Source organism: Eublepharis macularius, chromosome 7 (genome assembly GCF_028583425.1).
Source record: "Eublepharis macularius isolate TG4126 chromosome 7, MPM_Emac_v1.0, whole genome shotgun sequence".
NCBI classification, from domain to species: Eukaryota; Metazoa; Chordata; class Lepidosauria; order Squamata; family Eublepharidae; genus Eublepharis; species Eublepharis macularius.
In genome coordinates this window covers 46,986,615-47,012,305 of record NC_072796.1, presented here as the reverse complement: position 1 = coordinate 47,012,305, position 25,691 = coordinate 46,986,615, and the positions used below count along the sequence as shown (strand labels likewise).

Sequence of the window (25,691 nt, the reverse complement as noted above, 5' to 3'; positions counted from 1 at the left end):
ACTAAGCACCCCTCCCCCCCAACACAGTTCTGTTAAGGAACCCTCAAGAACATTGTGGAGCAAAGTAGGGGTTTACAGTGAGAGGGAGTAGTTGGCAAAAATGGTACTCCTTTCTCCAATGCTAGTGCCATTAAGCCAATGGAATAACATCTTCAGATCCAATACAAGATTATCATTCTGCTTTTAAAAATCAAGCCTTAAAAACAAAGTTTAGTATTCACAACTTCTTATTTATCATCCCTAAGAGGTCATTGTTTGCTTATATTTTTGGCATGGAAGAACAAGACTTTCACAAGATAAAATAAAGGAGCACACACTAAATAGTATCAGGTAACATCTGCTGGGTGCAAGTCAGTAAGTCATGCATTTGAGTAGATGCCTATAACTCTGTTACATTGACATTAAAAATAGTAATTTTAATTGTAAAACAGTGGTTTTATTTCATGTATGCACATACAGGCCTTAGGGGAATCAAATACAGTTAGGAAATCTGATTAAATAAATATTCATTAAATAGTAAATGCTTCTGGGTATGTCAAAATTAAGGCCACTATGACATTTTGTGTAAGGAACATGGTCAGTTGGAACTGGTTTTATTCTGCTACGTCAGCAATTGGTTCTTCTGTTTTTTAGACATCCTCTAGTACAGCATTCATTTTGTTCACAGCTCCGATTCATAATTATAAGGTGACCATAACCTTCCCAGTCACCCCATAGGCTTGCCAGTCATGATGACTTCCCATCCCCCGCTTTCTTCCCCCCAGGGACCTGGCAAACCTAGAAGGCAGGACAAAGTCTCAAAATAAATATCATAAATATTTACTCGAAAATAAACACTGTCAGGTCTGGGACAACTAAAATTAGACCAGATGATTTTATTTCAGCTGGTGGAAGTATACATGTAGATTGCATATTCTACTCTGATTATTGCATGTTATGTTCTAAGAAGGATTTTGCAAGGAAAGGGATAAAGAAAGAGAAAACAAAACCAAGGCAGAAGGAGAACAAAATGCAAATTGTTATTGCGTTATTCGTTACTCATATAACATTTAAATCAAGTGAATGACCTTTTGTGTATTTGAGGATGACTTTTTTTAATGCATTAGGTTATGTGGGGTTTAATCTCCATTCTCCCATGGGTAGGGCTGCCATACATCCTTCTTGCTCCTTCTACCCTCTTGTTGAGCTTTATGCAAAACTTTCTGAATTAGCCAAGCAACAATTCAATGTGATATCCAAATGTAAGCTCCTTCATGAACTGAAGTTTACTTCATAAGCAGGAGGTTTAAACTCAATTTAAAAGAGTCCAGTAGCACCTTTAAGACTAACCAATTTTATTTTATTGTAGCATAAGCTTTCGAGAATCAAGTTCTCTTCATCAGATGCCTGATCCGAACTGGTCAAATACAGAAGAGGAGGGGAGGGGAAAGAACAGGACATATATCACAAGAAGACAGGATGCAATTAGTGTGAAGGCAATCAAAACATTCCTTTGCTTGTAAATGTAAACATCTCCTTTTGGTGTGGAGTCAGTTTGCCGCAGTGAAGGTATACAATTCCTATGTAGTATAAGCCCTCGATAACCACAGCTCTCCCTGCCAGCTGCATCTGACAAAGAGAACTGTGGTCCCCGAAAGACTTAAAAGTCGCTGTGGTTCAACAGAAACCCTTCAAAAACAAAATCCAACGGGAGGCTGCTGAATTGGAATTCATATGCAAATTTGACTCTGTCAAGCTGGGACTGAATAGAGACTATGAATGGTTATCACATTATCACAGGTAACAGATTTCCTTTACAGAGGCATGGTCTGGGGGAGCCCAGAGACGCCTGGTGTGGGCTTTGTTTGTCAATTATCTCAGCCTGAGTGCGTGTGGGCTTTCGGGGACCACAGTTCTCTTTGTCAGATGCAGCTGGCAGGGAGAGCTGTGGTTATCGAGGGCTTATACTACATAGGAATTGTATACCTTCACTGCGGCAAACTGACTCCACACCAAAAGGAGATGTTTACATTTACAAGCAAAGGAATGTTTTGATTGCCTTCACACTAATTGCATCCTGTCTTCTTGTGATATATGTCCTGTTCTTTCCCCTCCCCTCCTCTTCTGTATTTGACCAGTTCGGATCAGGCATCTGATGAAGAGAACTTGATTCTCGAAAGCTTATGCTACAATAAAATAAAATTGGTTAGTCTTAAAGGTGCTACTGGACTCTTTTTGATTTTGCTACTACAGACTAACACGGCTAACTCCTCTGGATCTAAACTCAATTTAGAATCCCGTTCATTGAGCCACCTGCATGGTAAACTGGAGTTTATATAAAGTGAGAAGTCCCATTCGCAATTTTGAAATGCAATTTTATGAAATTCATCAAATCGTAACAAATGGTTTTGGGTTCCAAAAGTTGCTTTTTAGGGTACCTGGTCCAGATTTGGAAACCTGAGTTCACATCAACACTTTGAGATGTTTAGATTTTCTTCTCCTCCGTTAATAATCACTTGTGCTAAAAATGAAAGGGCTGAATGAAAACCAATTGTTTTCACCAACTAGATGAAAATATATACATGCTAGATTACTCTTTGAAGGCTACATCAACAATCTTATATATAACTATTTTAATCTATATTTTTTCTATTTCAAATACTAAAATTAACACTTTTAGACATTGGAATACACACACATTGAACAGTTTTGCCTAAACTTTCTTAGTTTTCTTTCTCTAGGTTATGATTAATGCATCTTATCAGAAAGCCAGATGGTGCAAAACCAAACCATCAATCAAAATGAAAATACCACCAAATACTATTCCACAATGATGTGTTTGCAAATGGAAATTTTGTTCACAGACCCTTGGCTATGATATGCAAAGAAAACCAAGCACACGCTAGCACCATCACCAAGGAATTGGCAGAAATGGCTTGTGCTTTTTAGGCTAATAAGCTGCAAATGTGAGGCTCATGGCTAGGAGTGGGGAAGACTGCAGAGAAGCCCAAAACTTTGGTAGTTAAAAATGGGGTTTTAAATTATTTTAATAATACTTGCACTGATGATAGTATCTGTCAAGCTGTCCATTTGCCATTGATTTAATATGGGATAATGCCACACATTAACAAGCAGCTGCCACTGTCTGCCTGACACATGGATTGGCATTTAATGATATGTCCTGTACTAGCTTTTTTAAATACAGTAATCCCACATGTCTTGGTTTTACAATGCATTCTTCTTAAATTTAGAAAGAAAACAAATGCTCAGACCCTTACAAATGCAACTATGATAGCAGGATCCAGAATAATTTCAATTAGCAAAGGAACATTTTGTAAATCAGAACCATCAAATATGCACAATGTGACATGCAGTGAATCTTACAAAACAGGATCATTCAAAGATCTCTAAGAATGTGAAAAAATCCTTATTCTCTGACTGCATGTCTCTGTCACAGACATATAAATAGATACCTTTATAAATAGGATTGTATAAATAAAAAATTTAATTGTCTATACACATCTGTATTATTTATTACATTGATTATGCATTCTACACACTTTATGCTTTCTTTCCCACTATCTGTCATTAAGATCCCACTGTAAAATACTTCTTTCTTGCTAATGTTGTACAAGTAATGTTGAAGCATAAGCACAGGTTTTGGCTCAGTGGTAGTGCATCTGATTTGATTTTCACATAGAATATTTTAGGTTCAGTTCTGCAGTTCAGAAGGTAGCAGGAATGATTTCATTCTGGAGAGCAACTGCCAGTCAGAGCAGACAATACTGAGCAAAAAAGACTCAGTAAGATACCGCCATGTCTTCAAAGCTACAAACTGTTTACACTGGAATAATCTTTTTAAAGTTAATGGTTCAGCTTTAAGGCATGTTGTTGGTGACATTCAATGTACTGAGGGATATGCCAATGGTAATATTGCTTTGGACATTTCAATAGAGTAACTCAACTGTAAACAGCCTGCTTAAACACTGAAAAGTCCTGTGGTACTGTAAGACTCATGTGCCACGGTGATGGGAAGAACTGTTAGTTTAACATGAAAAATACCATGAGCCCAAAATATCTACCTACAAAGGAGCTGGCTACCTAAATGCTGGTATGACTTACTGTTCTGGGATTTCCCTTTTCAAACAAAAGATGCATCGAAATCAGCAACTCATGCAGAACCACAGTGGGAAGTGTTAATCTGAGAACTAGTAATTTTTATTACTGTACAAACTAAAAAAAAACAGTGTTTCTTACCTGTAACTGTTGTTCATCTAGGTCTTCCGTGCAGGCACACACGGGACTGCGCACGCGCAGGCCTGCCGACTTTGGAGATTTTTACAGCTCAAAACCACTAGGGAGCGTCCCCGCCTCCTAGCGCGCATGTGCGGCCGTCTTTCCTGCCGAAAAATGGCTCCTAAGAGGCGGGGCGCCCCCGATGTACCCTCAGTCCTCTTTCGCCGCCGCACTACAAGGTAAGTACCAAGAGAATTAGCGGGGAAGGAGGGAGGGTATGTGTGCCTGCACGGAAGACCTAGATGAACAACAGTTACAGTAAGAAACACGTTTTTCATCTGCTGTCTTCCTGTGCAGTCCCACATGGGAGATTACAAAGCTTAAATACCTGGGTGGTAGGCCCCGATGCATCATCACAGGAAGATTGATTGTAGGACTGCTGTACTCACTATCGTTTCCTTCCTGTCTAGGACATCCAGAGCGTAATGTCTGACAAACGTGTCCGCAGAAGCCCAAGTTGCAGCCTTGCAGATGTCTTGTAGAGGGACACCTCTCAGAGTGCTGCTGAAGATGCCTGAGACCTGGTGGAATGAGCATGTATCTCCAAGGGACAAGGCAAGTTAGCACATTTATAGCATAACAAAATTGCTTGAACTACCCAGCGAGCCAAAGTCTGAGGATTGGCCCCCATCCCCTTCTTTGGACCCGTAAAACAAACAAAAAGGTGGGAATCTTTTCTAAAGGACTTCACCCTATCCAAATAAAAGAGGAGAGCCCTGCGAACATCTAGGGCATGAAGGGACCTCTCTGACTCTGAAGAGTGATCCTTAAAAAACACAGGTAAGGAAATTTCTTGTGACAAGTGGAATTTGGACACCACTTTGGGTAGAAACTCTATCTTTGTTCTAAGTACCACCTTATCAGGATGAATACTCAAATAAGGAGCCTCACATGAAAGAGCTGCCATTTCGCCCACTCTCCTGGCCGACGTGACAGCAACTAAAAACGCCACTTTAAACTAAAGTAAATTCAGAGGGCAAGTAGCTAATGGTTCAAAGGGCTTGGAAAGAAGTTTGGCCAACACCAGCGGTAATGACCACTGAGGCACCAACACCCGTATTGGGGGAAACAAGTTGTTGAGACCCTTCAAAAACAGTTTAGACGTGTAGTGGGAAAACACTGTTCTACGATCGACTGGGGGGGTGAAAGCCAGAAATCGCAGCCATATAAACCTTAACAGAAGAGTTTGATAACCCAGATTGTTTAAGCCCCCACAAAAAGTCCAGAACATCGGAGAGGAAGGAGGACAAAGGATCGACCCCCCTTCCGTCACACCACTCAGTAAACTTGTTCCACTTCAGGGAATATGACTGCCGAGTGGACAAGCGACGGGCATTCTGAAGTACATGCATTACTCCCTCAGAGAAGCCCCATCCTGAAGAATCAGCCACGCCGTCAGTCTGAGTGTATGCACTCTGTGATGAAGCACCCCCCGGAAGGAGAGTAGATCTGGCTGTTTCGGGAAATGGTGCATCCGGCTGTGGAGTCTCAGAAGTGCATGAAACTACGGCTGCTGTGGCCAGTAAGGAGTTATCAGAATGGCTGACGTTCTGTCCATCTGGATCTTGGAGATTACCCTGGCTAACAGGGGAAACGGGGGGGAAATGTAAAGAAGGCGACCGGACCAAGTTAACTGAAAGGCGTCCCCAAGAGTCGAGGCTGATGCCTCCTCTGGAACAATAGCGGGGAGTCTTGCAGTTCTCTTATGTGGCGAAAAGGTCTAAGTCTGGGGTTCCCCATTCTGAAAAGACAGGATGTAAATACTTGTCGTGAAGAGACTACTCATGGTTGTCGCCCCCCAGTCTACTAAGATGGTCAGCCATACCACTGTCAACACCCGGTATATGAACTGCCATGAGCCATACTGAATGATCAATGGCCCAATTCCAAATCTTCACCGTCTCCTCGCATAGCGCCAGAGACAAAGTGCCCCCTTGTTTATTCAAATAGAACATCGTAGTGGTGTTATCTGTTAAGATCTGAACCGTCCTATTCTGCATTATATCAGAAAAAGAAATCAGTGTGTAATAAACAGCGCGTAATTCAAGGAGGTTAATGTGTTCTTCACTCTCAGACTCATCCCACATACCATGAGCGTATGAACCCTGACAGTGAGCACCCCACCCTAGGGTAGATGCATCCGTGGTGACCAAAAGGTCTGGCTGTCTATAGCCAAAACCGACCCCTCCAAACAGGTTGGAGTCTTGCAACCACCAGTCTAAAGATAAGAGAACCCTGCGAGGAATACTAAGTTTCTTACGCTGGAAGTCCCTGTAAGGGAAAAAGGTTCTAGAAAACCAAAGCTGCAATGGCCACATCCTAAGTCTTGCCAGGGAGACTACAGCCGTAGTGGCAGCCATATAGCCCAAAAGTACTTGAATGAGCCTAGCTGGTTGGAACCTGCACCTCTTAAATTTTTTAATGAGTGCTATGATCTTATTTGCCCTATCCATGGGCAAAACTCCCGCATCCTGGGACCCATCAATAACAGCCCCTATAAATTGAGTGACCTTAGAGGGGACAAGCTTCGATTTCTTTTGATTGACAAACAACCCCAGTTTCAAACAGGTGGACAAAGTGATGGAAATCTGATTGGTCACATCTTCCTCCACATCACCCAAACATCTGAAGTGATGCGGCACCATTCGGAGAAGAAAAGAGACAACCTGTCCCTAAAAGAGGGGTCAGGTCCCTGTAATTGTCAGAACTGTTTTTGGGAATGTCCAGAATCTTTAGGCTGGTGCTGGTTATTTCTCTGCCTGTTCTTATTGCCCTGCCTCCTCCTCGGGAAGGTAGATTGTGGACTCTGAAACTGGCGCTGAGGTTGGAATCCGTACCCATAATAGCGGTGATAGCGTTGTTGACGGTTCCTCGCGTAAGATCTATATTGAGGGCGAGTAGACTGGTGTTGATGTAAGACACCGTAGGATCGAGCTGTCAACCTGTCCTTACGCTTCTTAGAGAGATAATCATCCATTCTGTCAGAGAACAGGTTCTGTCCCTCGAAATGGAGATCCTCAACTTTGGACCTTGTCTCTGGTGGCAAGGCAGTGGTCCTCAGCCATGCAAATCTGCGTAGGACAAGAGCAGACAGAAGTGCTCTGGCAGAAGTATCTGCCATGTTCCTGCTCACATTAATTTGATGGCGAGACAAGCGAACAGCCTTTTCCTGAATAACTCTAAGGAAGATTCTTTGATCTTCAGGAAACTGAGGTACGAATGTCGCAACCTTTGTCCACAGAAGTAATTGATAGGCAGACATCATAGCTGCATAACTGGCGATCTTGATGCCAAACGCCGTGGAGGTATAAACCTTCCTAGCCAGGGAGTCGACCTTTCTGCTGTCCTTATTCGATGGGACAGACAAAGATCCCTATTTAGGTTTCGCCTGCATGTCCACTGTTACGAGTGAAGACGGAGGTGGGTGGAGAGGAATGGACACTGTTCATCCTTAACCCTATACAAGTTTTCCACTTTCTTATTCGTGGCAGGGGTCTAAGCAGGCTTTAAGTTCAACCCTGAAAGTAGTTCCATGAAGCCCTCAATTATAGGGAAGGCAACTGTCAGAGTCGATCCCGAGTATATATGTTTTAGGTTCTTATCATTAGAATGTGGTTCCGAAGAAGCCACCTCAATTTCAAGCGCCCTTGCCATCCGCTGGAGGAGTTCATTGTAGGCGTGAAAATCATCAGTCGGGGAAGCCTCCTCTGATGGGCCGATCACCCCGTTGGGTGAATCCGAAGGGGGGGGGGTGTCACAGGGTCTCTCATAATGGGCATAAGTCTCGTACTCCGTGTCTGAAAATCCAGGTGTCCGTCTGGATCCCCCCGAGGAACCCGCACGCATAGAGGGTGACCTAGAACGCCTTCTGGTTCCATGCTACGAACCATAGGATCCCTCTCTGTAATAGTGGTGGGACGAAGGACTCGCCGCAGAATGGTGTCACCTCGAGTAAGGTCTCTCAGTTCGGCACGACTTCGAACGACTTCTATCCGTGCAAGAGGAGCGAGAGGACCAAGAGTCGCGAGATGGCGACCGAGGTATCCCCGATGGAGTCGGGTTTTTTTCAATCATAATGACATCCGATTCTCAAGACCTCTCGGATGCCGGGGTTCTCTGAGGGGAAGCTGCATCCCCAGACCCGCGATGATTCTTAGCAGGTGGATTGGATCCAGAAACACCTTGCTGAGTGACAGTCGGTTGAGGGGTAATAACACTCTCAAGTACTTGTTTGTCAGATTTAGAAGACTGTCGCTTCTTTTTCTTTTCCAGAGTCACCCCTGATGATTCCGAACAGCCCTTCGGAACCGAAGATTTTCATGAAGTGCTGCATTGGTCCGACTTCGATCTGCTCCGAGGGGTTCCGACAGGGCTGCAGAACTGTCCCTCATGGACTGATCACCCAACAAGGACCGCAGTGGTTCTGAAGCTGGTCTTGACTCTGAGATCGGATCCGGTAAGATGGGAGCGGTCGGTTCCGAGGAACTCCGAACCGGCATGATCGGGCTTGGCTGTCGTGAGACGATGTGGGCGGGAGACTGGTGGGAACGAGGCGACTTCTCCAAAGACTTTCAAGATGGAGTGGTAGGTTTTTCTTGCACAGGGGATTTGCCCTTTATTGGAGGGTCAGTCACTGCCATCGCGCATCACCACAGATAGGCTTGAAGTCTACCCGCCCTTTCTTCCCTGGCCTTTGGAGTGAAGGTGCGGCAGTACTTACAGGTCTGTGGCTTGTGGGTTTCCCCCAAACAGTATAGGCAAGTCGAATGATCGTCAGATTTCGTCATTTTTCTATCGCAAGAGGAACACCTCTTAAATAAAGCTTTTCCCGACATCTTTCAGATCACGATGAGACGCTTTCCGAAGAGCAGAGCTAGCAAGAACCTCTCAAGTCGGTGGCAAATGAGGAGCTGAGGGTACGTCGGGGGCGCCCCGCCTCCTAGGAGCCGTTTTTCGGTGGGAAAGATGGCCGCGCATGCGCGCTAGGAGGAGGGGACGCCCCCTAGTGGTTTTGAGCTGTAAAAATCTCCGAAGTCGGCAGGCCTGCGCGTGCGCAGTCCCATGTGGGACTGCACAGGAAGACCGCAGATGAATAACTATTTTCAGCCACAGAACTGCACTCTCTTCTGGGCCTATCTCATACCACCCAGACTCAAACCATCATCATATGAAAGTAAATCACATTATGTCTCCAGCTTCACGAACTCTGATTCTCTCACATTTTTGTCCTCCTAGCCCCTCCTTTCTTTGGTGGCTCTGACCATAAAGATAGGTAAAAAAGCCGGTATTTAAGATACACAGGTAGGGTGGCCAAAGAATGGAGATCTATCTAGGCAACTACCCAGAGTTCAAATATTCTAGGGGAACCTCTGCAGCTGTGTAAACTTCTTGGAAAATCACTGCCTGCTTTCCTAAAAGAGGTACATAGAGGCTTTGACATTTAATGTGGCATTGTTATGCTGTTCAGCATATAATACATAAATGTATTAGCCAAAGTCTGAGGAGCTAAGATATGCCTTGCCTACAAGATAAGATGATGCTTTGCCTACATGAAATAGTCCAGAATGTATGCATTCTATAAAGATGCAATGCAATATCTAGGCTGCTGTCCTGAACATTTCCTTACATGGGGTTGTCAAAGATGAGCCACAGAGGTTGCCTTAATCTTAGTATAGCATAATTTAATACCATTAAGAAAACGTATCAGAAGATACAATAATAAATACATATTATACTGCAAACATCTCTGGGAACTAGCTACTTTTGTAAGTAATAAAAAGTCTTTCTATCTCTTTTAATTTAGCTCATTTGCTTTTTATAAAAAAAAATACCCCATTAAAAACTATTTTTAAACTTAAAAAACTGGCATAGTAGATGGCAAGAAAGCAAGAAGTGATTGACATGAATGGCCAACAATATAAAAGAATAAGTCCTGCATTGGGAGAGAGGCACCAAAACAACTTTTCTGAACATAAAAAGACTCATAGTCCCAAGATCTTGGGTGGTGTGCACTATATCACACCAGAAACAATTCAGTATGATTTACAAGAACCAAATGTGGTATTTTGAGGTCCAAACTTAATTTTTCCTCCAGATTGAGACTCAATGTGGTGTAACTGAGTCCTGGATAAATAATTTCTGGGTCACCATCATGGAAATGATCACCAGGGACACTGCTGTTGAATCTCCATCATTTCAACTGGTTAGTACTGATTCCGAGTCTGGTAAAAATACATTGCATGGCCCACCTTCAATTCTTGCTTACACTGGCATGTATCCAACCACATGTACACAGAAGGCACATGGAGTTTCCCCCACATTCCTCTCTGTTCCTGTAGCTTTTTCTCTCTGCCCCCGATAATTCCTGGAGTTGTGGGATCTGTGCAGAGCCATGAAAATCAGCATGCTGGAGTAAAGAGGGCTAAGGGTCTGGTCTCTTCACTCAACAGCACTGGGCTTGTAAAACAGGAAGCAGGAGCAATTTCACCCCCTTATCCTTCCTCATTCCAGCCTCCCCAACCTACACGTCTACTCCTCCATGTGGTGATCCATGCGCCTGGAGACAATATTTCCAGGAAGGGACTATATAATGACATCTTTATCCTTGGATAGTTTCAGGCTGGTAGCTTTGAAAATCTGTAGGAGAAGTGCAAGATTCGAGTCCAGTAGCACCTTAAAGACAAGATTTCCAGGATATAAGAGAGTTTGAGGTCTTATATCCTGGAAGTGTCAAAAGCTTATACCTTAGTAATCTTGTTGATCTTTAAGGAGCTACTGGACTCGAATCTTACTTTCCCTTAGGAATTATTTGTGACATAATCCCACTTGATTGGTTTTAAATTAATGTGATCGAGACTTTATTTTGATGACTCTATTAATGTGCCTTCATTATTCTCAGGAATGCGGAATTACTTGTAAACGTGACTGAGGCACAGAAGGCAGGATTGCAATATAAATGAATGTGTTTATTTACTTCCTTAGCAGGGTTTAACACTTGTGTTTAATAGTAGCTGCTGTTTTGATGTTACAGCAACATTGTAGCTTCACAGTTTTCTGCCGAGGCAACTCATTTCTTTTTCAGAGAATAAGTGTGACGGGGAGTTTAAAAACATGGCAACCCAGATCCCTTCAGAGTGTAAATGCACTTTCAACCAAGACTGACAGTGATAAAGTCAACTAATGTATGACAGTTTCAACTTTAGGAGTTCTTCAAATCAGCTAGACTCCCCAATCACAACAGTAACGATATATCCAATCTGCTTCCTGCAGAAGGTAGGCACACTCTGGATTAAGACGGCTTTCCCTCGGTAATTTCAATCACGTAATGTTTGCTCCACCTGAATCAGACTTCTACCCCACTGATCTCCCCTCAATAATTTGCCCCTTTTTCTCTCTAGAAGTATCACTGGAGTCGTCAATTTTCACATTCCTACACAGGATTCTTACACTATATATCTGCTGATAGGATGGTTCTGTGGCTCTGAGCATTCAAAAATACGTAATATGAGATTGGTACATGACTTGAAGGAGGCAGGACAACTATCTGTCCATCACAGGCTGCAAGTACAGATTGAAACACAGGAAAACCCTGTGTTCACTGTCATGTCTTCTGTACAGTCCCACACGGGAACTATGTGCAGGCCAGCCAGCTGGCCTGCGCATGCGCAGTTCCCATGCGTGCCTGTTTTCATTGTCATGTTGTCTGTGGAGTCCTACATGGGAACTGCACACGCACTTGATGAACAACATAGGTAGGTCAACCTTGTGTTTCATGCATGGAGTGGAATCATACACGCCACTGATTAACAAGGAATAAATCACTGGGCACTGTTGCAGTTTTTAACTTTTCTAAGTATATTTTTTACCCTTAAAACATCACTTAGCATTTAAACTCTCAGCAACAAGAGAAGCAGTATAAAGAAATTAATGAAGTAAACACCATACACAATAGAAGTAAAAATTTTAAACTACAATACAAATTGTATGTTTGTACATCAGCTTTGCAAGTATCAAAATGAAAGTGTGAAACAGCAGTGAGAAAACAAGCAACAGGAGGCTGCAAATTTGAAAAAAAAATATGGCCTGGGTAAAAATTGAAAAGAAGTAATCTAGTGTGAATTCTCTTTTAGATGCTCTACTGGTTGAGTCATTCAAACAAGAGTAGTTCCAGAAAAACGATAAAGCTGCACATTTATCCATTCCTCTAAGCTTTGGAATTGCTGACACTTTCTATGTTTGCAAATGCATACCACATAGCAGATGGGGGAGGGGGAAAGGAAATTAATGTAATGCTTTCAAAGTCAGGAATTTTAACTGAAACAACCAGAGACCAATATTGGCTTTCTAAAAAGGGGAAAATCTGATCAGTGCCTTTGCTGGTTTAAGTAAAAGATATCTGGTTTGGGATGAAATTACACAGCAGAAAAAAATAAATCAATCAGCTGAAGAAAATTTTCAATTTGGATCTTTTCCATACCACGTGGAAAGACTTAATTTTTTAAAAAAGTTTCATCAGCTCTAGTCATTTGTTAGGGATGACATCTGTTTCTCCACTGGGTTTAAGTTATGTTCCTGGAGCTTAAAATAAACTGCCTTTCCTGTTTGTTTGTTTTATAACCGCAGTGCGCCCAAACCTGTATGCTGAGCTGCAGAGTTTTACCAGAGAGTGTATACCCTGAGAAACACAAAAGTAAAGTGCTTTGCAATACATTGTGGACTTACTGCATTTACTATGGAGCATATGCTGTTAGATTTTGCAAAATTTGTTAAGTGAAGTGCTATATTTAGTTTAGGAACAGCATTACTCAGCCCCAGTATGGAGTTATTAAAAATGAGGGATGAAGCTAGTCTTTAAGAACACTGATCTATGAAAAACACAGAAATGCCCTAGACTTCCCCACTTTCTGCTTCTTTTAAACAGATGGAGGATTTATTTTTGTCCTGGCAAGGACAACACCTTAGGCAGGATTTTAAATACCCCCAATATTGTATATTATAGCTCTTATAACACCCCCTACATTTCTTTATAGTATTTTTCTTCCCCTTTCCAGTGGGAAGTGATTTCCTAATTACCAACTACAAAACACTGCAGAGACAAACTTCAGTGTTAAGGATACAACACATACTACACCATTATTATATCATAAGGTTTGTATTTCATGCAGAAAGTCTGTTGACATATCAACCGTCAGCACTCTGGCCCTAATCCAGAATCTTGTGCACATATCCTGGATCTTGGTGTCATTTGCAAGTCTCAAGCTTTCCCTCTCCCACAAACCAACCAAAAGAGTTTCCAATTGTCCAGATAGGGAGAAAGGGGGAGGGAAGGAAGGAAAGAAAGGAATTGACATCCACAAAGATTAGGTGGGCTGTTGGATTAGTGCCATTATGTAGAAGAAAGTTCCACTGAAGTCACTGTAACTAATTTGCAGCTAACATGTAAGGAATTACACTTCAGAAAATAGTATTCATGGAAAATATTAAAAGCTAAAAAAATGTGAAATGAATTAATCTGCCAGGCCATAAGGCAGCTCTATACATGTCTAAGAAGTTTAAATCTAAAAATAACAGCACAAGGTTTGCATGTTGCAGCTGCTTCCAAGGGGGAGGGTGCAGAAAGGAAAGGGCTGGGGTGATGAGCGATCAAAGGAAAACAGACGACTTTAGGCAGTCACTTAGTCAACAACAGTACATTTAAAGCATACGTATCACAGAATCTTTGAGATTCAAGGCATATTGGATATCCTTTTCAACCAGTAATATTATTGTAATTTCCTAGGCAATATGGTGGCTCATAATGGTTGCTTCCAATTCAAAGTGAGCATCACAATCCCCAAACTGTAATTCAAGACAGAGAAAGAAACCCTTCTCTTTTTCCTCACTCTCACACACTTAATTTAATTCTCACTTTCATACAATTAATTTAAGACTGTAGAGTGGCATTAAGAAGAAATGAACTGCTGGTATGAATCAAAATCCTTGGAAAATTTCCCATGGCACCTGACATGTTCTTTGTATGGATGTTGTACACCCTGCACACAACATGTCCCAGGTCTCTTGGAACCAGGAAAGTGGAAGTGTTGAACATACCAGCATTCCAAGTTCAAGAAAGAGAGGGTTCCCAGCCTGCTGCTATAGTCAGGTAAAATGGCACAGCCAGATTCAAGCACACAGGGCCATTGTGCTTCCAATAATAACAGTAAAAGCACAATAGGACTTTAGAATTGGGTTCAAATAACAATGAGCAAACATTTTTGAGAATTTGTTTTTAAAACAGCTTGATTATGAGATGCAAATTGAATTAAATTTGAACTGAGACAGGAGAAAGTTCATCCTTCACTATTTTCAATTTGCTGCATGTCTACAATTACTACTTCATGCCAATCTCCTAACACATCCACAAAAGATACACTTGGTCTTCAAACTATTCATCATCATGATTCTATCACTTCTATTATTTATGTAAGGCTTAAAACAAGTAGAAAAAAGACTAAATCTGAGCCTTCATATTATTTTACACTCTACCTGATGACAAATCTGTAAAAGAAGTATAGAAGTTCATCAGCAGAGTTAGAATCATTTGAAGATACTTTGATATCGTGCCACAAAGGATATGAGCAGGAAGGTAACAGAGATCACAAAGGGCTAAATTCCAGCTAGACTGCTAATAAGAAAAAGAATGTTCTTTTACTGTGAATAAAAAAATCTATGCCACCAGCAAATTTAGAGAAGGGAGGAAAAACCAAAGCTTCTGACTCCTTAGTTGCTCTTCTTTATTATTCTTTAATTTATCTATTATTATATTTAGGCTACATAGTCCCAGCTGAATAATGCAATACAATACTTTCTTCTGAAATGCTAGTTGTAAACCTTTTTTAAAAACTCTAAAAAAATTAATCAATTTACACAAATGTTAACAATTCCTGCTTGCCAAAGCGAAAAAGAAAAGTATTCCAAGGAATCATTTAATTGATAATCATATTCCATAATATGCACAATTACATTGATATTTTATTGTTCTAAATACATCATGGTTTAACGTGTAATTATTGATATGTAACATTAACAAATCAATGAAACTATCTCAATTACAAAAACTGTTTTGAAAAATAATGTTCTGTAAATTATTGCTACCTGATAGGAATATTATATCTGAAAGTCAAACATGTACCTTAATATTACTTCAGATGTTCAGAGCACAACCCAAAATCACATTGTGCAAATGCAAACCTAAGTACAAAGTGGAGGATCACAAAAGTAAGTCTAAAAATATTGAAAATTATTAAAAGATCTGGTGGCCAAAATAGATTTATTTTTCTTCTAAATCTTTTCCCTCTAAACTCACAAAAAAGCCTCGTGTTGTTATTTGTCAACAGTGATACCTCCTGATTAAACTGTCTTTCATTGAAAGCCAGTTTGGTACAGTGGTTAAGAGTGGCAGGACTGTAATATGGAGACCTGGGTTTGATTCTCCACTCTTCCACTTAAAGCCCGTTGGGTGACCCTGGGTCAGTCACAGTTCTTCCAGAGTGCTCTCAGCCCCACCCACCTCACAGGGTGATTGTTGTGAGGATAATCATAACACACTTTGTAAAATGCTCTGAGTGGGTGTTAAGTTGTCCTGAAGGGCAGTATATAAATTGAATGTTATTATTATTGTTATGAACTTTCAGTGCTGGATATATAATAATGTGCATATTACTGCTTAAAAACGTAATACACTGAAATGTGCAGAATCAGCTCTTATTCTTTACACATCTCAGCACCAGCCAATTAACACCTCCATACAGCAATGAAAGACTATATCAGCATGAAACAGTTTGTAGTATATTTTGCATAACGGTGGCACTAAAAATCAAGATTCTTGCAAAAACATGAAAATGTAGAACATAATAGAAATTTTCAGAGTGCCAGATTACCAAATCTACTAGTAATGTAATCAAGAACAGTACCTGTTGCAATGCATATTCAACTGCATCTAACAGGTGTAGTACAGATTGCATCAAGGAATCATGGTATATCTATAGTCTCTCCCTCAAGAAGATATTACTGTTCATATACTCTGCCATCTACACCACAAAGACTCCCTAATACAAATAACATTAAATGGTAGTCACATTCATTACAGGGGCTTGATGTTTTAATGGACACTTAAGCACTCCTGCACGGCATACAGATTGACAACATATTGAGACTGTCACAGCCTACACAGACTAAATCATAGAAGCTGATAAGGAAGGAGTACTTCCACAAACTTGCCCTGAGATGAGTGCAAGCCACACTTAACTTTATGTCCAAGTGAAGGAGTGCTGGACAGTTTGCTGAGGCACTTTTTGAAGGTGGACTACTGTGCCATAGGCATGGAGTCCGGTGATCAGATGTAAATCAGGTAGTATAGGAACAGGAAGAAAACCAGGAAAAGAAGAAAGAGGGAGGAAGGTAAGGGGAGTAACAGCCCCCCCCCTTGCTGGTGAGTCTCGGAGACCTGGCAACCCTAAGCATTCTGCACAGGCACAGAATCTAGTAGTGTGACTCTAGAACACTAGAGTAGCAAGAACAGCCGCTGTCACATCAGGGGTCAAAATGGTTATACTCTGTCATACAGCACACTGAAAAACATTTACATCATTCTGGATACCAAAACTCTATTACTGATAAGATATTTTTACCTTGTGATCATAAGGGTTGTATGAATGAAACAAACTGGATAGTTCTTTCGTTCTTTGTTTTTTCTGTGGGGAAACAAGGAAAAAGTAATGAGAAAAAAGCAAAAGATAATGATCTATGATTCACAACCAAAACCAATACAGTGCACATATTAAAAGAAGTAGATATGCATATATTAACATCAGAGTAAATCTGATTTTCCAAAAACTTAGGTCTGTACCCCAAATTTGATAAAATAAATTTTTCACCAGCATTCAAGGCAATCATTCTACCTGGCTGTCCCCGGAAGCACACCATAAACAAAGGAGTGGTCTCTAAATACTCAGGTGTTTCCTCAAGTACCAGAAAAGTATCACTGGTAAATTAATTTAAAGGGGGGGGAATCTCAAATGAAGAATGAGAATGTTATGAAATATTGAGAGGAAAACAAAACAAAAAAAAAGATGAAAGAAGACAAAGAAAAGTGTGCCTCCTGAACGAACTTTGATCTTAGAGAATCCTGGTGGCAAAGATGTTGGTACCTCGTTTGGGATTTCTAACTAGGGATGTACGCTTTGGGTTTCAGAAACCTGAAGCAAACCCGAATCAACCCCGATCTGTGATTCCCAAATCAGCCCCAGCAGGGCTGGCCCAATTTGGTAACCAAAGCAGAGCAACCTGAACTGATTCAGGTTGATTTGGGTTGCTCTGTGAAGCCTTTTTCCCTTGCCACAGCAAGAGGAAAAAAGCTTCAAAGAGCTCTCTTCCCGCGGCTTTCAATTGATGGGAGTGGGAAGAGGGGAGTGAGAGAGGCAGGAGAGGAAGAGGGGAGTGATCAGGGAAGGAAGACTGGCTGAAAGAAAGAGCCAGGCGCTGCAGCAGCAAGCAGCTCATCCCTTCCCAATTGGGGGATTCTCTGGGAGGACAGTATTTTTTTTAAAAAAAATTGTTTCAACGTGGGACTGTGATTTGAATGTGCTATTAATGCTGTTCCCAAAAATCCAAGAAATGAAGTTTTTAAAAATTATTTTGGTGTGTTTTTGGAGTGTTTTCGATTCTCTGGTGTGATGGTGGAGGTTGATTTAATCTAGGACTGTACATTGTGATTTAACAGTGATGTGATGTTTTTAATTTATTGCTGTTACCTATTTTTTTTAATTGATTTTTTTTGGTGTGTGAATCTCTGTTGCGATGGTTGGCCCCATAGGGAAGCATGGAGAATGGCTGGTCAGCCAGCTCTGGGGGTGCTGGGGAATTCTGAAGAGTTTGTCTTTGGTTTTGTTGGGCTGTTGGGGGGTTTATTGAGGGGTTTCTGCCTGTGGCCATGGATGCCACATTCCATGTGTTTCTAGTGTGGGAGTCTGAATTTTCCCACAATAGAAAGTGGGGTGGCGGTCAACCTTCTTTGGGGAACCATTACATGGCCCCTCAAAGTCAAATCTCCCCCTTCAAAGACTTGGTGGAAAAGATAAATTCTGAAGTGTAGCCTCTTTAATGTGCTGGGCCCATCATTATTTGAGAAAGGCCCAGAGACTATGAAATCCTGGGCATAAATGTTGCTCCTGCAGAATCTCAGTCTACGTGTCTGCAGCATTGGATCCGAGAGCACCTCTGTCACAAGAGAGTGCCCAATGAGGAACTAGATGGCCAGTAAACAAGCAGGAGGCATAATCTATCCTTAGCTCCTAACAAAAGAATACAGTCAATGCCACCTACAGTTTGTACCAGGAGTCTGCAGAAGTTGAAGGATGCAAGGAGGATAATGACAGTCCTTCCAGCAATCACCTGTGTGGGGTTGGTGGAGGACTGCATAACCAGGCAGAGTTAGTTGGGACAGACACACTACATCATTTTCTTCTAATGGTGTCTCTGTTATGCAAGCCAGATCAATTTCCTCTTTCTGTAACATCCTGGAGAGTCATGCAGTTTTGTGCCTTACTGATCTGGTATAGAAAAAAGGTGAGGGAAGGAGGGGCCTTGCATTGTCACCTTTCCAGATGCTACAGAAATTAGATAGGCAGAGAGAATTCTTGCCAGATACTGGGCATCTTTGAAAAATCTCACCCCTGTCTCTCCCATGTCCACTGAAATAGCCCATTCATCAAACATCCTGCTGTGAGCCACAGGCCAGGAGCCCACAGCCCTTGTGTTCTCACCCTTCATATGCACCAGGTTGTTCATTAGTTCACTTCTAGTTGCTCACTCACTTGCTTTATATGATTTTGTTGTGTATTTTTAATGAAATTTTTATTGTGATTCTCTGGTGTGAAGTTAGTCCTCATAGGGAATAATGTGGCTGGGGGAACCTTATGGCCCCCCGAAGTCCAATCTCCCTGAAACTTGGGTGGCCAAGGGAGGAGAAGTGGGAGAGGGTCTGCAATGATTCCAAGTAAATGTGTGCACGTGTCTTTAAATGCTTGGTTTGAGCTAGGTGAAGAGTGGGAGTGAGAGAGGGATGAGTAAGTGATATGATTGGTTGATGACTGAGAGTGTGTGCGGAGTGAATGCAGTTTGAGACGGAGAGTAGAGAGAAAGTTTTCAGTCAGAAGAAAGCAGGCTAGCTGTGTGCTGCCTGAATATGTTAAAGTGTTTATGAGAGAAATATAACCTGTGTGGAACCTGAACTGAGCATTGTTTGTGAAAGGACACTCAGTCAGGGAAAGAGAGGCCAGCTGTGGGCTGCCTGAGCAGGTTTCATATTTCTGTGAATGAGAGCCAGAGAAAGAAAGGCTAGCTGTGTGCTGCCTGAGGAGTTTTAAGCATTTCTGTGAGACAAATATTGAGTTAGAGAAAGAGGCTAACTGTGTGTGAAGCCTTGGAAGAGATCTGTGTGAATGAGAGTAAACGAAGTAACTTTAAGAACCAAGAACCACTTTTATGAAACCAATACGCTTCTTAACTAAATAAAAGTTTATTTTGTTTTGTTATATCCCAGTGTAGCTGTCATTGCTATATTCCATTCCTATCCTCAGGGCCACATAGAACCACGAAGGAGCCTGACGCTTTGGGAACGTTACCAAAGGGAAAATAAAATATCTTGGAATAAAATATCTTGGAATAAAATATTCCTGATGGCAGCAGACTACCCAGAGGGTTAAGGGATAGATTAAAAGAAAAATCTACCCTAAAGAAAGTAAAGATCATAACAGGGTCCCCTGCAGGTTTGGTGCATTTTGCTTGCAAAATGCTACCCACAGCCTCCTGGGAACCTTCCCCCTGCTTTTTGCCATAGGAAACAATAGAGATAGGCAGCGGCTGGGGGGACCTTCTTTGGGGGCCATAACATGGCCTTCCGAAGTCCAATCTCCCTGGAACTTGGGTGGCTGTGAGAGGAGGGTTGGGAGAGAACCCCTGCAAATTTGGAGATATTTGGGAAGAAAATGTCCCCTCCAGGCCCCCGGATAGCCAGGAGCAGCGTTTCCCATTGGAAACAATGGTTCAATCTTCCCTAATAATCCCAAATCGGCTTAAATACCTGAACCCAAAGCAGTTTCTCGGTTTACCTGAATTTTTTTCCTGCTTTGGGTAAACCAGAAGCAGGAAACCCGAAACTTTTGGGGTTGCACACCCCTATTTCTAACCCCCCCCCCCAGTGATTTATTGCAGGATATGAGCTGTTCATTATACCTAAGAGTAAACCGGATGGCCCAATGTAGTTGTCAAGAGCAGCAAAATTAGACCACTCACAGACAAGGCAGAGGTCACTGGGATCACTGGGGCAGTCTGGGGGGGGGGGGTAGTTGTGAATTTCTTACATTGTGCAGGAGGTTGGACTAGATGACCCTAGAGGTCCCTTCCAACCTTATGATTCTATCATTCTAGGTCTCCTCAGGGGAGGAGGGGGAACTCTAGATACCCAGAAAAATATGATTTTGTAAGTTAATAAACAAAAGAAAACCACAAAACCTGGCAGAATGTTGATAGCAACAGGTGAAAATAAAAGGGAAAAGGGAAAGGGAAAGGGAAGAAGGATGAGGGAATCTTAGAGGATGCAAAATAGGGTTCATCTGAGGGGATGTCTAAATTATTCCCTCTGCCCCTCCAGTGGTTCTGTGAGCACTCCCCCCCCCCCCAGCTTGTACCACTGACTGCAATTCTCTAAGAAAATCTAATTTTTCCTTGGGTTGCTACCTCCTACAAAAATGCATAGAATAAAAAAAAACTTTTCTGAAAGGGAAACAAGACTAAGCAATGTAAACTGAAAGACTGTTTTGCAATAATGACTATAACATTCACGGCAGATACACAAGCCAATGAACAACAAGAAATTTCCATGGAGTTTACAATTTAAGTAACATGGCTATTTCCTTTATTCACAGTTGTCAAATAGAGCTAGGATGCAAAAAGATTTCCTTAATGAAAGGTAAAAATTCCCAACATCAATGAGCAAACAAGTTTAAGCATTAACAAGAGGGGGGCTCTCAAGGACTTGTAGGGAGCATCTCAACCCCCCCCCCACTATTTCCTCTGTCACTTCCTTGAAAGTTCCATAGCTTTTTCTTCCTTCCTTCTTTCCTTCTCACTCACCAGTGAACTATCCTTGTCTACCCACCTTGTCTTCAGCTTTTCCTTATTCCTGCCCCAGCCAGACCCAGTTAGGAAACTGCAGAGATTTGCAGGAGGCACCTCACCTTCCCCTCTATCCTTCTTCCCAGACTATTCCCTGTTTCCTTCCTTTTGGCACCCCACAACTTCACCATTCTTTGCTTCCTTCTTTCCTTCCTACCCACCAAGCCACCTACCTTTTATTTTCCCCCTAAACTTCAGCTATATTTATTATTTGTTTACTTCATTTATACCCTACCTTTTTCCACAAGGGGAACCCAGCTTACATAATTTTCCTCAAATCTGAGTCTCCCAGATCTCATTCTAAACTCTAACCACTATGCTACAATGGCTATGGTGTCTGCTGTTGAACAGTAATGAATAGCTGGGCCTGGGCAAATCATGTAAGACACTTGGTAACAAATCACTCAGTGGTTGGTACCAGGCCTGGCCCCAATGAGTGCTTCTCCCAAATGCCAAACCAGTCTCAGAAAGGGTCCTGCCCCTTTCCCTAGCCTTTTACTGACCAAGGCTTGAAGGCTAGTAGTACAGTTGTGGTTGCCTAGCAACAGCAACTGAGAGCTTTTGTTTCTTAAAGGTACAGGTGCAGATTCTATTATTTTGGTAGGTTTTAAACCATCCCCCCATCTATTTTTTTAAGATTAAATTTTTCTGCAAATCTGGAGCTTTTTTCAGTTCTGTAGTAAAATCTCTCTTATCTGTCCATGGCTTCAGTCTCCAAATTTAAGTATCAACAGATACAGCCATATTGAGAATTAAGATACACTGATGATATCTTATGTATAGGGGATCCCGTTTTGTGGAGTTTCAAAGGGGAGAAGCATACAATAGGAAGCAGAAGATCATACCTAACCTCCTTTAGTTTCCCAAATACGATGAGTCTGATTCCAACCATTTTTTAAACTGAGTGCATTAACTACTTCAGAGAAGCATTACAGCATAACATTCGAATTCTAACTAGAATATCTGCAGTTCATTCGGATTTTACAAGGAATCTTAATGGGTCTAGTATATTAATTTTAAATCTGGTGTGGTAGGAAGACTCATATTGTCTGGAATCAGTGTGACTATGACTGATGAAGACAAAGGCTGAAAGTATTAATTGTATTCTGTTCTCCTCCAAGTGACAACATTTCTGGGTTACCCTCAACACTGCCCAGCTGACACTACATGGGAGAGCCTTTGGCTGCTGCCACCCCTTTATAGCATCAAGTAGCTTTGAAAAAACAGTGATACAAGGTGGAACAGAACAATGCTTTAGTGGAAGGAAGTACAACACTGTTTCAAGAAAGGGGATGAAGAAAGTGGACACAGCATGGCTTGAAGGAAGTCAGAGGCCAAGCTATACCAAAAGAAACCTCTTTTCAGCACACAGTTCATGCTGTAGGGGGTAAGGGAGGAAACAGGGCTTGGTAATCCCTTACTTGTACCATTACCCCTTTTCTTGTATTTGCTCATGGTACCAAGTCCTCACCTATTTAATGGCACTGCCTGACTGAAAGCTCTCAGCTTCTCCTATTCTTGGCCTTTGCCAGCTCAGTCAGGGAAAATCTTCAGATTTGGAAAATAGCAAAGTTGTATCACGATTTCTTTTCTACCTACTGCAGGCAGATGAGCCAATTAGCATTTAGATATACTTTACCAAGAAAATGTCCTGTTGGGACATATATAACATATAGATGATACAGTAAACTGAGCTTTATTTTCTGCTGCCGCCTAATTTTTTTAAAAAAATACTGGACTTGTTATTTTTTTAATATGTTGCGACCTGCTTAGGAATTCTTAGCAGAGATGAAAACTAATGTTTCAGAAAAGAAACAGAACTGGTACATAGCCCTTTTCAAAGAGTTGGAATCCTGCTGTTTAGCTCTCTGGGAGATGATTTAGCTTCTTATCAGAGAAGTGATTTGCAGGATTCCAGTTTTTTAGAAAGAGTTCCATGTGCACTACGTTCAACTGGAATGAGAAAACAGGGTTGCACTGACCTGTAACTGTTGATCATCAAGTGTTCTTCTGTGCAGGTATACATTGGAACTGTGCATGCGCAGGCTAGCCACAGATGTATTAAAGCTCCGAAATGCGCAAGATGCTCGCCTGGCCTTTTTGCACGCTTTTTCAGTGGGCACGGCTATAAAAGGCAGGGCAAGCAGATCCTTCCCTCAGTTCAATAAGCCACCGATGAAGGAGAAATTAAAGAGCATATGGTGGGGAAAAGAGGGAGGAATGTGTGCCTGTACAGAAGAACACTCGATGAACAAGTTACAGGTAGGTGCAACCCTGTTTTCATCATCGTGTCTTCTGTGCGGTCCCACATGGGAGATTAGCAAGCTAACTTACCCGGGAGGTAGGCGAGCTGCTCTCCTTCGAAAAAGACTCTTCAGGACTGCTTTGCCGACTGCAGCATCCCTTCTGGAGTCTATGTCAATTGCATAGTGCTTAATAAAGGTGGTCAGCGTCGACCAGGTGGCTGCCATGTGTAAGTCTACGAGTGGAATGCCCAAACTAAATGCTGACAAGGTAGATTGGGCCCTTGTAGAATGTGCCCTGATGTTCAAAGGGCAAGGTTGTGTGGATTATTTATAACACTCTTTAATGAGCCACACCAACCAGTTGGATGGTTTGAGCAGTGACCTTCTGTCCTTTTTCAGATCCCCTGATGGAGACAAATAGGTTAGGGCCCTTTCTTGTCCAGGTAAAAACACAGTGCACATTTGACATCCAAGGTGTGCAGGAGTCTATCAGACTCCATTGAAGGTGGTTGAGGCGGAAAGCAGAGACTACCTTGGGAGGCTGGGACAGAGAACCACTTTGTCTGCAAGCATTCTGAGGAAAGGTGGATCATAAGTCAGGGCTTGCAGTTCACTCACCCTCCTAGCTGATGTTATGGCCACTAAGAAGGCTGTTTTGGCTGTGAGAAATCTGAGAGGACAGGTAGCTAGAGGCTTGAAAGGCTTATGCGTGAGAGTAGCTAAAACCAAAGATAGGCTCCACTGAAGAGTGGGTTTGGACACTGGAGGATAAACATTAGCCAACCCTTTAAGGAAGGATTTGCAATCTGGTTGGGAGAAGAGGGACCTGCCCTTCTCCCCCTTTTGACAGGCTGAGATGGCCGCCAGATGGACCGTCACAGAGGAGGTAGAGTCTCCTTGGTTATAAGATCTAACTATGCTGGAGTACAATTAATAATACTAGCAAACAGATTAACTCTGCAGATATTAAATAGCTCCACCCCTGACAATCATTCAGGCGAATTTACATTCCTATCTGGCACAAGATCAAGCACAATTGACTACATGCTCGTGAATGGGCCATTATGATCTTTGGTCAAAAATTTTCAAGTGTTACCCTATATCAGTGATGGCGAACCTTTTTGAGCCCGAGTGCCCAAACTGCAACACAAAACCAACTTATTTATTTCAAAGTGCCAGCACTGCAATTAAACCTGAATAGTGAGGTTTTAGTTAAGAAAAAACAACCCATACAGTTGTCCCAACTAATTAACATCTCTCTCTCTCTCTCACGCACTCACTCAGGAGCCATGAATGAAAGTAAAGCAAGTTAAATAAAGCAGTTTGCCCTTCCTTAGACCAGCAGCCCTGCTTGCAAGCACTCTCTCTCTCTTACTCACTCAAGAGCCACGACTGAAAGTAAAGCAAGTTAAGTCAAGAGAACGCAGCCAGGCTGCCGAGTGAAATGGTCGTCTCAACTTGATGAGCGAATCAAGGAGGCTCTGGGAGGAGAATACTTTCAGAAACATTATACAGTTCTGACTTCACTCAATATAGAAGATGACCCACTTGCAGCTTACGATAAGATAATACAGATCCTCCAACCACTGTTAACAAGAGAAGTCTAGCCAATTCGAAAGGGTGTTGGGAGACCGTCCAAAGCATGGTTCGATAAGGATTGCCATAAAGCAAAACAGGCGCTAATTTCTGCAGTCCACCTTTTTGGACGGACAGAAGGGACAGCGAGACATAGAGATTTAATACTCCTTCAAAATCAAAAGAAGCAATATAAGCAATTACTTGGCTGTAAGAAGAAAGAAGATTCTATGAATACATGGGCACGACTTATTCAGGTGGCCAGAGATGGGAATTCATCCCTGTTTTGGAAAATCACCTCTAGTTCAATCCCTACAACATCATCAAATCTGGACACTTACATCACCTCAGATACCTGGGGAAAGTATTTCCAGAAGATGC

The 25,691-nt window shown here is 42.0% G+C and overlaps 1 protein-coding gene across 2 annotated transcripts in view; it reads right to left on the bottom strand.

Moving 5' to 3' along the window:
* Window positions 1-25,691, bottom strand: part of CDKAL1 (CDK5 regulatory subunit associated protein 1 like 1) — a 480,236-nt gene that overhangs the window by 83,432 nt on the left and 371,113 nt on the right. For both annotated transcript variants that reach the window (XM_054985473.1, XM_054985474.1), the window contains one exon: window positions 16,944-17,006. In XM_054985473.1, the coding sequence (XP_054841448.1) occupies window positions 16,944-17,006 (63 nt within the window). The remainder of the gene's footprint in view (window positions 1-16,943; window positions 17,007-25,691) is intronic.